The sequence below is a fragment of the Ranitomeya variabilis genome, chromosome 6 (assembly GCF_051348905.1).
Source record: "Ranitomeya variabilis isolate aRanVar5 chromosome 6, aRanVar5.hap1, whole genome shotgun sequence".
Classification (NCBI taxonomy): Eukaryota; Metazoa; Chordata; class Amphibia; order Anura; family Dendrobatidae; genus Ranitomeya; species Ranitomeya variabilis.
The window spans coordinates 353,862,071-353,874,391 of record NC_135237.1 but is presented as its reverse complement, the minus strand read 5'-3'; the positions used below and the strand labels follow the sequence as shown (position 1 = coordinate 353,874,391).

Sequence of the window (12,321 nt, the reverse complement as noted above, 5' to 3'; positions counted from 1 at the left end):
GTGCAGGAATGAGTGTGTCACATGGATTTATGTCTTTTTATATCACTTAAGGAATTTGCTATTCAGACCTTCTGGAGTCAGAACCAGACCCATTCAGAGGATTGTAAAACATTAAGACTTCCTTATCTATGAACTGTTCCAATATCTATGTCTATCCCTCTCACATGATAATTCTGCTTCACATCACTTGTCTTATCTATTGCCTTCTTTCTCTCTGTGCTGTGTTGTGTATAAGTATGTGATTCTTCAGATTTTGCATTAGTCTTTGCCTGACGAAGGGACCTGTGTAGTCTCGAAAGCTTGCAATTTACCATCTTTTCAGTTAGCCATTAAAAGGTATCAACCACTGAGGACTCTCACGTCTAAATATTTGTCTATCTACTGGCTTCCAAAGTACAAAGATATAGATATTTTGATAAATAAGAGATAATATTTTGAAAATCACATTAATGAGGACTTTAGATTGAGGACCTGTTAATTGACATTAATATTTAATTGTTTTATCTGGTCTAAATGCTGCTATTCCTCTGAATTTTTCATGTTTTTTTTAATTTTTTTTGTGGTCCTGTTCTTTTCCGTTCGCGAGGTATGGCTCACTTTTCTCTGTATGTAAATGTATTCTTGTTAGACAAGGGGAGAGGTAGCCATAAACTCTTCTCTTTAGGAATTTTCAGGGGGATCACACCCCCTTGAATAACAAGACTAGATTTACATAGAAGAAAGAGTGAAGGTACCTTCACACTAAACGATATCGCTAGCGATCCGTGACGTTGCAGCGTCCTGGCTAGCGATATCGTTGTGTTTGACAGGCAGCAGCGATCAGGATCCTGCTGTGACATCGTTGGTCGGAGAAGAAAGGCCAGAACTTTATTTCGTCGCTGGATCTCCCGCTGACATCGCTGAATCGGTGTGTGTGACACCGATCCAGCGATGTCTTCACTGGTAACCAGGGTAAACATCGGGTTACTAAGCGCAGGGCCGCGCTTAGTAACCCGATGTTTACCCTGGTTACCAGCGTAAACTTAAAAAAAAACAAAACACATACTCACATTCCGGTGCCCGGCGTCCGCTTCCCTGCACTCCTCCTGCATCCTGTGTAAGTGCCGGCCGTAAAGCAGAGTGGTGACGTCACCGCTCTGCTCTGTGGGAGATGCCGGAGATGTTCGGCGCTGACATAGGATGCAGGAGGAGTGCAGGGAAGCGGACGCCGGGCACCGGAATGTGAGTATGTGTTTTTTTTTTTTTTACGTTTACGCTGGTAACCAGGGTAAACATCGGGTTACTAAGCGCGGCCCTGCGCTTAGTAACCCGATGTTTACCCTGGTTACCAGGGGACTTCGGCATCGTTGGTCGCTGGAGAGCCGTCTGTGTGACAGCTCTCCAGCGACCACACAACGACTAAACAGCGACGCTGCAGCGATCGGCATCGTTGTCTGTATCGCTGCAGCGTCGCTTAGTGTGAAGGTACCTTGAGAAATATATTGGAAACAGAGAGGCTCAGGAACTAATTAAACAAATATTCTAAACAACCCTTTAATTAAATTCTGTGTATTTTAAGCAAAGCACCATTGATTTGCTAACATTAACAATCTTTGATAAAACATGCTGAACAAAAAGTTAAAAAGCCAAATAGGTTTGACACATGCAAGGCTGATCATTTTTAGGGGGCATTCAGACGTCTCCTGACCCGAGTGTTGCGAATGGTCCTCCTGTGCATAAATAAATGTGTTTCTTGCAGAAAAGACCGAGGATGACATTGAGAGGGAAGCTCGGCTGGTCGAGCAGTGGGTAGGACTAACAGAAGAGAGAAATGCCGTTCTAGTACCAGCGCCAGGAAGTGGCATTCCTGGAGCCCCAGCAAACTGGTATGTTTTCAAATTAAGTTTTGTTATTTTACCAAATGTTTGTGTGTTATCACCTATCATTATTTATCATCTCTAAATAGTTGCAAGCGAAAATAAGTAGTGTTCTCTAACCACAATCCTTTAGGCTAGGTTCACACTGCGTTAACAGCAGCCCGTTCAGCACATACGTTAACGGGCTGCTGTTAACGCAAGTGCCGACTTGTCACATCGCTAGCGCAGATAGAGCATCTGCTAGCTCTATCTGTGCTAGCAGTGACGGATCCTGCAGCCCGCGTCCCAGGGTCCGTCACTCAATGACGGCACATGGCTAGCGCACGCCCATTGTGGGCGTGCGCTAGCGATGCGTCCGACATAGAACTTAATGGCGGCGTTAACGAGCTACGTTACACCGCTTTATGTCGCGGTGTAATGTAGTCCGTCTAACTGACACCACTAGCGCAATGTGAACCCAGCCTTACTTTTATGATTTGTCTTCAATGTTTTTCACTCCACTGATCATCTGTACAGTCATAATAATAATAATTTTATATGAACGTGCAAAGAGAAAAGTACCGGCACCAGACAACATATAAAAAATTCCCTGGCAGGCTGAATAGACATCCCATGTAGAGCTACAGCTGCCAGTTGAACGGTGTTTGGTGCTCTGCATAAAGAGCTTAAATGTGCAATGTTGAAGAAAAAAGATGCGGCACTCACCACTTGGCATGCATGTGAAAAAGTCCTTTATTCCATACCTTGGGATTGGGACTAAGACAAGATGTGCAGGTTACAGAGGCATGCAAGGGGAGGCTGAGTGGATGACGGCCGTTTCGCGTAACAGTGCTCCAACGGGTCCAGGACACATGAAGTTGTGTGCTCCAGCTCCTTACTTCTGGCTGCAGTGCTTTTAGTAGTGATGTCGTGAGGGTATGGCCTGTGATCCTTGGCAAGTTTTGAGTGATTGGGGATGTGCACAAGGGAAGAAGAGCAGAAGCCATAGAGACAGAGCGGGTTCTACAGAGAAGGATAGAGATCTTATAAACTAGTGATTTTGGCATGGAATGGTGCTGGGTGCTCCAGGCTGCTACATTAAATTCGAATAAATGAATACATAATATGATTCATTACACCACAATAGTACACCGAGCCTGTTCGGTGCCAGTGTTGTCACCTTTGACAATATTCACTACAGGAAAGTCTGTAGTGAATGGTGGGTGTTTTTTTTTAGGAGGTACAAACTGGGCAGGGATTTATCCATCTTGAGATTGTATAGAAGTCTCAGGATGGTGCTTAGTAGTTGGAGAGGGAGGGCAGTGAGGACGGGAATGTGTCAACTGTATGGTGGACACAGGTCAGGCAGGGAAACACTGCCTAATGTTAAATGTAGTCTAGAGACACAGAGGGAAACAGACCACCAGGAAGGCGGCAGGGGAGCTGAAAAAGGGAATTAAAGATAACAGGTGGGGTTGGGTACTCACTACTGGGACAGCCAAATCGTGTGTGTGTGTGTGTGTGTGTGTTTTATGTCTGAAAACTTTTTTTTAACTATGTAGGTTTCCTGCACATTTTTATTTTGCTTATGAATTAGATGCTTTTTACATACCATGATTGCTTTTGTCATCTGTGCAGGACTCCACCAGCTGGAATGGAGGCACATATTCCAGTCCTCTTCCTGGATCTTAACGGTGAGATAAAGTATTCTGATGCCTCTTCCTTTAGTTTTTTTTTCCCTTCGCTGTTGCATTGTCCATATTCCTTTAGGAAATAGGAAAATCTTAAAGGGAATCTGTCAGTTGGATCAACCCTTCCAAACCATCTATATGAGTATGTAGGTCATAGGAAGCTGAATAAAATGATACTTTGATGTCTGCGATCTGATGTCTTATTCTAGAGAAATCCAGAGAAATGTTTCTTATACGTAAATGAGTTGTTCCGGGCCATGGATCAGACACAAATCTGCATGAAAATCTGTTTTCAGGGCTTCTTGTAAATAAAAGGGGTCATTACTAGTGATGAGCGAGTATACTCGTTGCTCGGGTTTTCCTGAGCATGCTCGGGTGGTCTCCGAGTATTTGTTATTGCTCGGAGATTTAGTTTTCGTTGCCACAGCTGCATGATTTACGGCTGCTAGACAGGCTGAACACATGTGAGGAATGCATGTTTCTTAGGGAATTCCCACATGTATTCAGGCTGTCCAGCAGCCGTAAATCATGCAGCTGAGGCGACGAAAAGTAAATCTCCGAGCACTAACAAATACTCGGAGACCTCGGGAAAACCTGAGCAACGAGTACACTCGTTCATCACTAGTCATTACCTATGTGGGACGTGTAACAAACACAGAACTGAACTATGTCTCTTTACAAACACATTTACTGCAGGTGTCACAGCTCTGCTGTATTGCAGAACTATTGCAACCCTGTCTGCCTGTGAGATGGAAGCTGAGAGGAAGATTTGTCAGATATAAATCACACACAGCTCAGCAGTAAGTGGCCATTACACGTCACATTGGTGACTCCCCCTTTTATGTAAAAATAAGCCCTGGAGGCAGATCAGTGTCCGGCCATTAGATTTTAGCAGCTCATTTACATATAAGAAAAATGTTAATACGTCTTATAAGAGATCGAATCACCAATATCAAGGTGTCATTTTATTCAGCTCACTGTGACCTGCATGCTCATATACAGTGGGGGACATAAGTATTTGATCCCTTGCTGATTTTGTAAGTTTGTCCACTGACAAAGACATGAACAGTCTATAATTTTAAGGGTAGGTTAATTTTAACATTGAGAGATAGAATATCAAAAATAAAATCCAGAAAATCACATTCTATATATTATATACATTGATTTGCATTGTGCAGTGAGAAATAAGTATTTGATCCCCTACCAACCATTAAGAGTTCTGGGTCCTACAGACCAGTTAGACGCTTCTAATCAACTCATTACCTGCCTTAAAGACAGCTGTCTTATCTAGTCACCTTTATAAAAGACTCCTGTCCAAAGACTCTAACCTCTACAACATGGGCAAGACCAAAGACCTAATAAAGGATGTCAGGCACAAGATCGACATTGATCTGGGGCACCATGCATGATCATACAGACAAATTCCCTTTAATGACCGAACTTGGGATTCTAGATTTACTAATTTTGTTGCAAGTGGCACACTTGACCACAACTGTGATGCTTGGCTCCGTTTTCACATCTGTCCAGGTATCAGTCTTTATTAACAATGCCAAAATAGTTTTGGCATGTTTCTCTATTTTATACAGTAATAAAAAATAAAACTTAAAGGGGGCTGTCCTCCACTGTGATGTTGACAAACTATCCTTAAGATAGGTCAGCAATATCGGATTGGTCTGGTTCCGACACCCCCACCAGGGAGTGTCCAGCTCCGCGTACAGAGCAAAACACTAAAGGAAAGGTATAGTGGTTGCTCCTAGGTACGACTGATCTGCTTCCATTTTTTTTTTTTTTTTTTTTAACATCAGCTGATATGCAGTACCCAGGTGTGATGGAGCTGTTCCAGCAACAGCTTATTGGTGGGGGGTGTCTGGTGACAAACCCTGCCACCCAGATTTGATCAGATATTGATGATCTATCCCAAGGAGAGCTCCTGTATATATATCATAGTAGTGGACAATCCTGAACTCATTATATCTCAGTGGAACATGTTAATATCTGCTAGGGTCTGTTGCAAAAGTAATTTGCTATGGCTCATTTAAAAATCTAAAATATTTATTTTATTAACTTGTACCCTTGATGTCATGGTTTCCTTCTACCTTCTTTAAAGAAGTGTTTTTAATTCTGTGCCTTCTGACTTCTTGAAGCTGATGACTTGAGTGCCAATGAGCAGCTCGTGGGCTCACATGCAGCAGGTGTAAATTCTATATTACCAAAGGAGCATGGGAGCCAGTTTTACTACCTGCCAATTATCAAGCACAGCGATGAAGAGGTAAAGTATACATTTCGTTGGGCACTTTTGAGAATTTGAGATTTTTGTGTACATAAGTAGAAATGTACTGTAATATCTGTGTCTACTATAATAATAATCTTTATTTATATTCCACAGCGCTTTACAGTTTAACAGTTTCAAACACAAGTCATAAGTAACAACGTTAACAATAAAATAATTAAAGCACAATAAGACGACCCTGCTCGTGAGAGCTTACAATCTACAACGAGGTGGGGGAGATAAAAAGTACAGGAGCTTATTATACTTACTATAAGGTTTTTGTGGGGGCAAGACTCAGCTTGTAGGTTGCTCTTTCCAGGAGTAGTGCTCTTACTAAGTAATTAGGTAATTCTGATTTATGGTTTGTGTTTTTTTGTACTGAGTTCAGCCATTTTCTTAAATCTATTTATTAATTGTTAATGGGAACCTGTCAGGACATTATACTTCACTAAAGCATCACTACTGTTTTATAAAAATATTTATAGTCACTTTGGCTTATAGCAGATCTGTCACCAGATTTCACCATACAATCTGCTTATGTTATTAAATAGATCTCTTAGACCGGATGAGATTGTTGTGCTTACTTTGAAAATCAGTTTTAGAATGGCTGTATATGGCTTTAAACTCGGTCTCCTTCCACCTAGCCTGACTGAGAACTCCTCAATGTACCTCCTCCCTTCTGAGATCTCACACTGCTTAGTACAAGCTGCAGCTGTCAGATAGGTTGGGTGAGTGAGGATTGAACACTCTTGGACTCATGAGCTTTCTCTCGGTCTTTGGATGAATTCTTGCATATTTTAATATCTGAATTACCCAGCCCTCCTGAGGCTGTGCACATTGTGCGTTTTTGATGCATTTTCATAGCGTTTTTTTTCCGTGCAGAAATTGGCCAAAAATACTATGGAAACCTTATGCAAGCTAATTCAATGACAATCCTGAAGTGTTGTGCAGATGATCAGTAAATTTCCTTTGAGTATTTGCAGTGCGATTTTTTTTTTTTTCTGCAGCATGTCAATTCTTTGTGCGTTTCTGCAGCGTTTCCCACACATTGACTTCAATTGAGTCAGTCAAATCTGCAGCAAAAAACGCAGGTATAAAAATGTTTGCAGATTTGCTGTGTTTCTGTTTGCGTTTTTAACGTCTTCCTAAGGTGTTTACCACACTGTCTGTGTGACAGCATGGGAAACACCGGCGCGGTAGTTTTTATCAGCGGTAATGACCCCACAGAGATACTGTGAGCCGCGGTAAAACACTTACCACAGGTCAGCAGGTTCGGGCTGATGAGACTACTCCTCCCATCAGCCTACGTCTGCTGTCACCGAGAACAGTGATGGCAGGAGCCGCTGATGGGAGACGTAGTCTCTCCTCAGCCGGCGCCTGTACTCACACTTGAAAAAGAACAAAACAAAAATATCACAACATGTAAAATAATTACATACATATTCAAATAAAAATAAAAAACACATTATACTCCCCTAACACCAAATCCCCGATGCCCTCGTCTCCTGGAAAAAATGTAAAATAAAAAATCAACATAAACTCATCTAACGCCTAATCCCCAATACACGTCTTCTAGAAAAAAATAAAAGATAATAAACCACCATATACTCACCTGTCCACCTTAGTCCACGTAATCCCGAGTGTCGCACGGCGATTTCGAGTGTAGAACAGTCACATCTACCCGAACGCTGGCGACTCACTGACAGGAGGTATCCTCCCGCAATGTATCATTGATCTGCCGTGTGAGAAGTCCCCTGAATTCATCAGCTGATCAACTCCGGTGATCTCCCTTACGGCATCACTGCTGCGTGGGAAAGTTCTCAAAACTTTTTTTCCATTTGGGTTAGCGTTGGGCTAGGGTTGGGGCTAGAGCTAGGGGTAGGGTTGGGGCTGGGGTTAGGGGTGTATTGGGGTTAGGGCTGTGTTAGGGTTGGAGTTAGAATTGGGGGTTCTCCACTGTTTAGGAACATCAGGGGTCGCCAAATGCGACATGGCGCCCACCATTGAATCCAGTCAATTTTGCACTTAAAAAGTCAAACGGTGCTCCCTCCCTTATGAGCCCTGCCATGCGCCCAAACAGTGGCTTTCCTCCACATACGGGGTGTCGGTGTACCCAGGAGAAATTGCACAACAAATTTTGTGGTCCATTTTCTCCTGATACCCTTGTGAAAATAAAATTTGGTTCCAAAGTAATTTTTTTGTGATAAAAGTAAAATGTTCATTTTTTCCTTCAACATTGCTTTAGTTCTCGTGAAGCGCCTGAAGGGTTAATAAACTTCTTGAATGTGGTTTTGCGCACCTTGAGGGGTGCAGTTTTTAGAATGGTGTGACTTTTGGGTATTTTCTGTTTTATTGACCCCCCCCAAACTCACTTCAAATGTGATGTGGTCCCTAAAAAAATGGTTTTGTAAATTTTGTTGGAAAAATGAGAAATCGTTGGTCAGCTTTTAACCCTTATAACGTCCTAACAAAAAAATATGTTTCCAAAATTGTGCTGATGTAAAGTAGATATGTGGGAAATGTTATTTATTAACTATTTTGTGCAATATGACTCTGCTTTAAGAGTATAAAAGTTAAAAGTTTGAAACTTGCAAAATTTTCTAAATTTTTGACAAATTTCAATTTTTTTTTCATAAATAAACGTAAGTTATATCAAAGAAAGTTTACCACTAACTTGTAGTACAATATGTCACAAAAAACAGTCTCAGAATCAGTGGGATACATGGAAGCGTTCCAGAGCTATAACCTCATAAAGTGACAGTGGTCAGAATTGTAAAAATTGGCTTGGTCAGTAAGTACCAAATTGGTTCTGTCACTAAGGGGTTAAGCCAATGTGTCATTGATATAATGAATTGTTGTAGTCCGGTTTTGGTAGTGTATTTATGTAGTAGGGTTTGTGGGTTGAGATTAAAGGGATTTCATGCCCTTCACTGAAATACTTGGAAATACATTTGCCTTAATGGCTTTAAAGAGGCATTCCCATTTCCAAGATCCTGTCTCAATAGTAGGTGTAGTAGTAATAATATTAGCAAATTCCTCCAATTACAAATGTAGTATAGTTCTTCTGATAAGCTATGTCGCTTATCTCATGTTTGGGACATTGCAGTAGCTTACGTATGCATGGTTACAACTACTCAAATTGTGACAGTTACCTAAACTACTGCAATGCCTTACACATGAAGAAAGAGATATGGCAAATGAGAAGAACTATACTACATTTCTAATTGGAGGTATTTGCTATTATTATTATTATTGTTGTTATTATATCTACTACATATTAGGATAGAATCTTGAAATGGGAGTACCCCTTTAGGTTGGCAATCTAACAGACAGGGCTATTCTTGGTATCCTGCTACAAGTGTTGACATGCAAATTGTTGTATTTTGCGGCACACCGTGTAACAGCAATAAAATGCCACCAGGCCATAATCTTAAAGGTTCTATTGCATTAAAGGGGTTGTCCTACAAATATTGTACCTTTACTCAATAGATCTTGGAATAAAAATAAGTTCCATAATTGGATGTGTTTAACCCCTTTGTGGCATATGATGTATATTTACGTCATGTGGGAACCGGCATCAAAGTCAGGGACAATACAGCTGCGATCCTGTGCTGTCCTGTCTGTATACTCTTCTGCTTCCTCTCCTGCCCAGGAGCTGTGGTATGATCAGACCATGTCCCTGTATGGTCAGACACAGCCATTACAGTACACATTTACACATTTATAAGATTATCTCAGCACAGGAACATTTTATTTAAACACATCCAATTGTGGAACTTATTATTATTACAAGATCTATTGACTAAAATCTACTTTATTTGTGGGAAAACCCCTTTAAGGGAAAGGTCGGTGTCTGAGACTATACTATGACAGAATTCAGTGTATTGTTGTGTCATTTTCAGGTTTCGGCCATTGCTTCTTGGGACTCTGCAATCCATGACTCGGTGCACTTAAACCGAACAACTCCCCAGAATGAGCGCATTTATCTCATTGTGAAGATCACAGTACAGCTGAGTCACCCTGCTGCTATGGAGCTGGTTCTCCGGAAAAGAATTGCAGTTAATGTATATAATAAACAGGTAACTGCCAGATAGAAAAGAGGGTCAATGGATGTGTTTTTAGCTAAACATCTTCTTTGTAATTGGGTTTCATTAAAAAAAATTATAATTATCTTACCTGTTTGGGTTTTTTTTTTTTAGCTCCTGTCAACTGATTTACGAGACCTAAAAACCAAACAATGCCAAATTTTTAATGAAACCCAATGGCAAAAAAAATGACTTTTAGTGTTAAATGAAAGTATTTAAGTAAACAATGAAAACTGTAACCAAGCCCTTTAGCAATGTCAATCACAAATAATCACTATTTTGGGTTTTCACGTTTTTTATGCAAAACAGAAACTTGGTTCCCAAAGCAGATATCTAGTAGACTCCGATATATTGATATGCCTGTGTGTGAGTAGAAACGCGGCTGTCGGGGGAAATAGCGAGGTTTTGTGGCGTAATGTAGACGCTAGTGAGCCGGGTAACCACAGGACATTGCAGGGCTTCGAGACATAACGGTGTGGAAATCAGGAACCATATTCTTTTTATTTTTTCTTGCAGAGCTTTACCCAAAGCTTAAAGCGAAGGATGTCCACGAAGAATATTCTGTACAGCAGCGGAGTTAGCTATGAAATAGTGTCCAACATCCCAAAGGTTATTTCTGGCTGCCTGTGTGTGGGTTAGAATAGCTGGAAAATGCTTGGATAGAAACAAGATATGTTTATAAGGGGAAAAGTTTAGAATAATCCTGCATATGTCTCTGGTTTTTGACCATCAGGCAACAGAAGAGGCTGAAGACCGAGAAACCCTAGCTCTGATGGCAGCACGGAGCGAATACGAGGCAACATCTGATGGGGAAACGTACATTGAAAAGTATACCCGTGGCGTCCTGCAGGTGGAGAACATCCTGAGTCTGGAGAGATTACGGCAGGCAAGTAGACGTTGGACATTTTTTTTTTTATTTTTTTTTTTAAATGTTTTCAGAATTTTCCAGATGCAGATATTTCACTTCCACAATTGGGCTCTTCTCCTCTGTATAAAGATTTGGACAGTGTGGCTCAGGGTCACCGTAAGGGTCGGTTCACACTAGCGTACTGTTGGTCACCGGCTGTCCGTCAGGAATCGGACAGCACGCGGAGAGCACTGGGATCAGTGGTATTCAGATGGGATGTTCAGATGAACGTGTGAACCGACCCTCACACTAAACATCTATTAAAGTTGATCTTGATAGATTTTTTGACACTTTGTACTCTTTGGTTATAAAGATTCACTTTGTGCTTTCACCCAGTGTTTAAAGGGACGTGTCCTCTTGATTCCTGTGGCACAAACCAGAGTCTTACCGCTCTATTGCAGCCATGTATGTTTAAGGCCATATGCACACTTTGCGAGTGACCTCTGCGGGTTCGATAAATCTGCAGGGCAAAACCGCTGCGGTTATCCCTGCAGATTTATCGCGGTTTGTTTTGCGGTTTCCGCCTATACTATTGATGCTGCATATGCAGCAATATACAGCATCAATAGTAATGTTAAAATTAAAAAAAAAAAAAGTTTATATACTCACCCTCTGACGTCTCGATCTCCTCGGCACCCGGCGGTCCGGCTCCAAAGATGATGTGCGAGAAGGACCTTCGTGACATCACGGTCATGTGACCGCGATGTCACGGTCATGTGACCGCGACGTCACTGCAGGTCCTGTTCGCACAGCAACTCTGGCCGGCCGCGTGCAGCGCTGAGAGGTGAGTATAACATGATTTTTTATTTTAATTCTTTTTTTTACCCCAAATACGGTTCCCAGGGCCTGGAGGAGAGTCTCCTCTCCTCCACCCCGGGTACCACCCGCACATTAACCGCTTACTTCCCGCAACGTGGGCACAGCCCCATGCGGGAAGTAAGCGGTTCAATGCATTTCTATGTGTGCAGAATCGCAGCGATTCTGCACAAAGAAGTGATGCTGCGGGTTGTAAACCGCTGCGTTTCTGCGCGTTTTTTCCCGCAGCATGTGCACAGCGGTTTGCGGTTTCCATAGGGTTTACATGTAAATGTAAACGCAATGGAAACTGCTGCAGACCCGCAGCATCAAAATCGCGGCAGTTCCGCGGTAAAAACCGCAAAGTGTGAACATGGCTTTACGGTGCTTTTTGGCACAGCAGACAGATGTTAGGCAAAAGTCAGTACGGAAATATTAGGTTTGCTTATAAACAATGTATCTATTTTTGTGGTGTTTAGTTTTTTGGGGTGGATTTTTGGGGGAATACTGATTTTTTTTTTTTTTTCATTTTTTTTTTAAAAACATAGCATGTGTGGGTTCCTTAATGTGGAAAAATGTATGAAAAGATGTTTAGAATTGTCTACTGTCACCTACTGTATCCTCACCCATCCCTTGTTGATTGTGAGCCTTCGCGGGCAGGGTCCTCTCTCCTCCTGTACCAGTTATGACTTGTATTGTTTAAGATTATTGTACTTGTTTTTATTATGTATACCCCTCC

At 41.7% G+C, this 12,321-nt stretch overlaps 1 protein-coding gene across 5 annotated transcripts in view; it reads left to right on the top strand.

The window, feature by feature from the left end:
- The window catches only part of KIF13A (kinesin family member 13A), a 242,705-nt gene that overhangs the window by 215,433 nt on the left and 14,951 nt on the right, over window positions 1-12,321 (top strand). For all 5 annotated transcript variants that reach the window (XM_077269946.1, XM_077269944.1, XM_077269945.1 and 2 more), the window contains 6 exons: window positions 1,739-1,865; window positions 3,474-3,529; window positions 5,671-5,795; window positions 9,698-9,874; window positions 10,397-10,489; window positions 10,614-10,766. In XM_077269946.1, coding sequence (XP_077126061.1) covers window positions 1,739-1,865; window positions 3,474-3,529; window positions 5,671-5,795; window positions 9,698-9,874; window positions 10,397-10,489; window positions 10,614-10,766 — 731 coding nt within the window. The remainder of the gene's footprint in view (window positions 1-1,738; window positions 1,866-3,473; window positions 3,530-5,670; window positions 5,796-9,697; window positions 9,875-10,396; window positions 10,490-10,613; window positions 10,767-12,321) is intronic.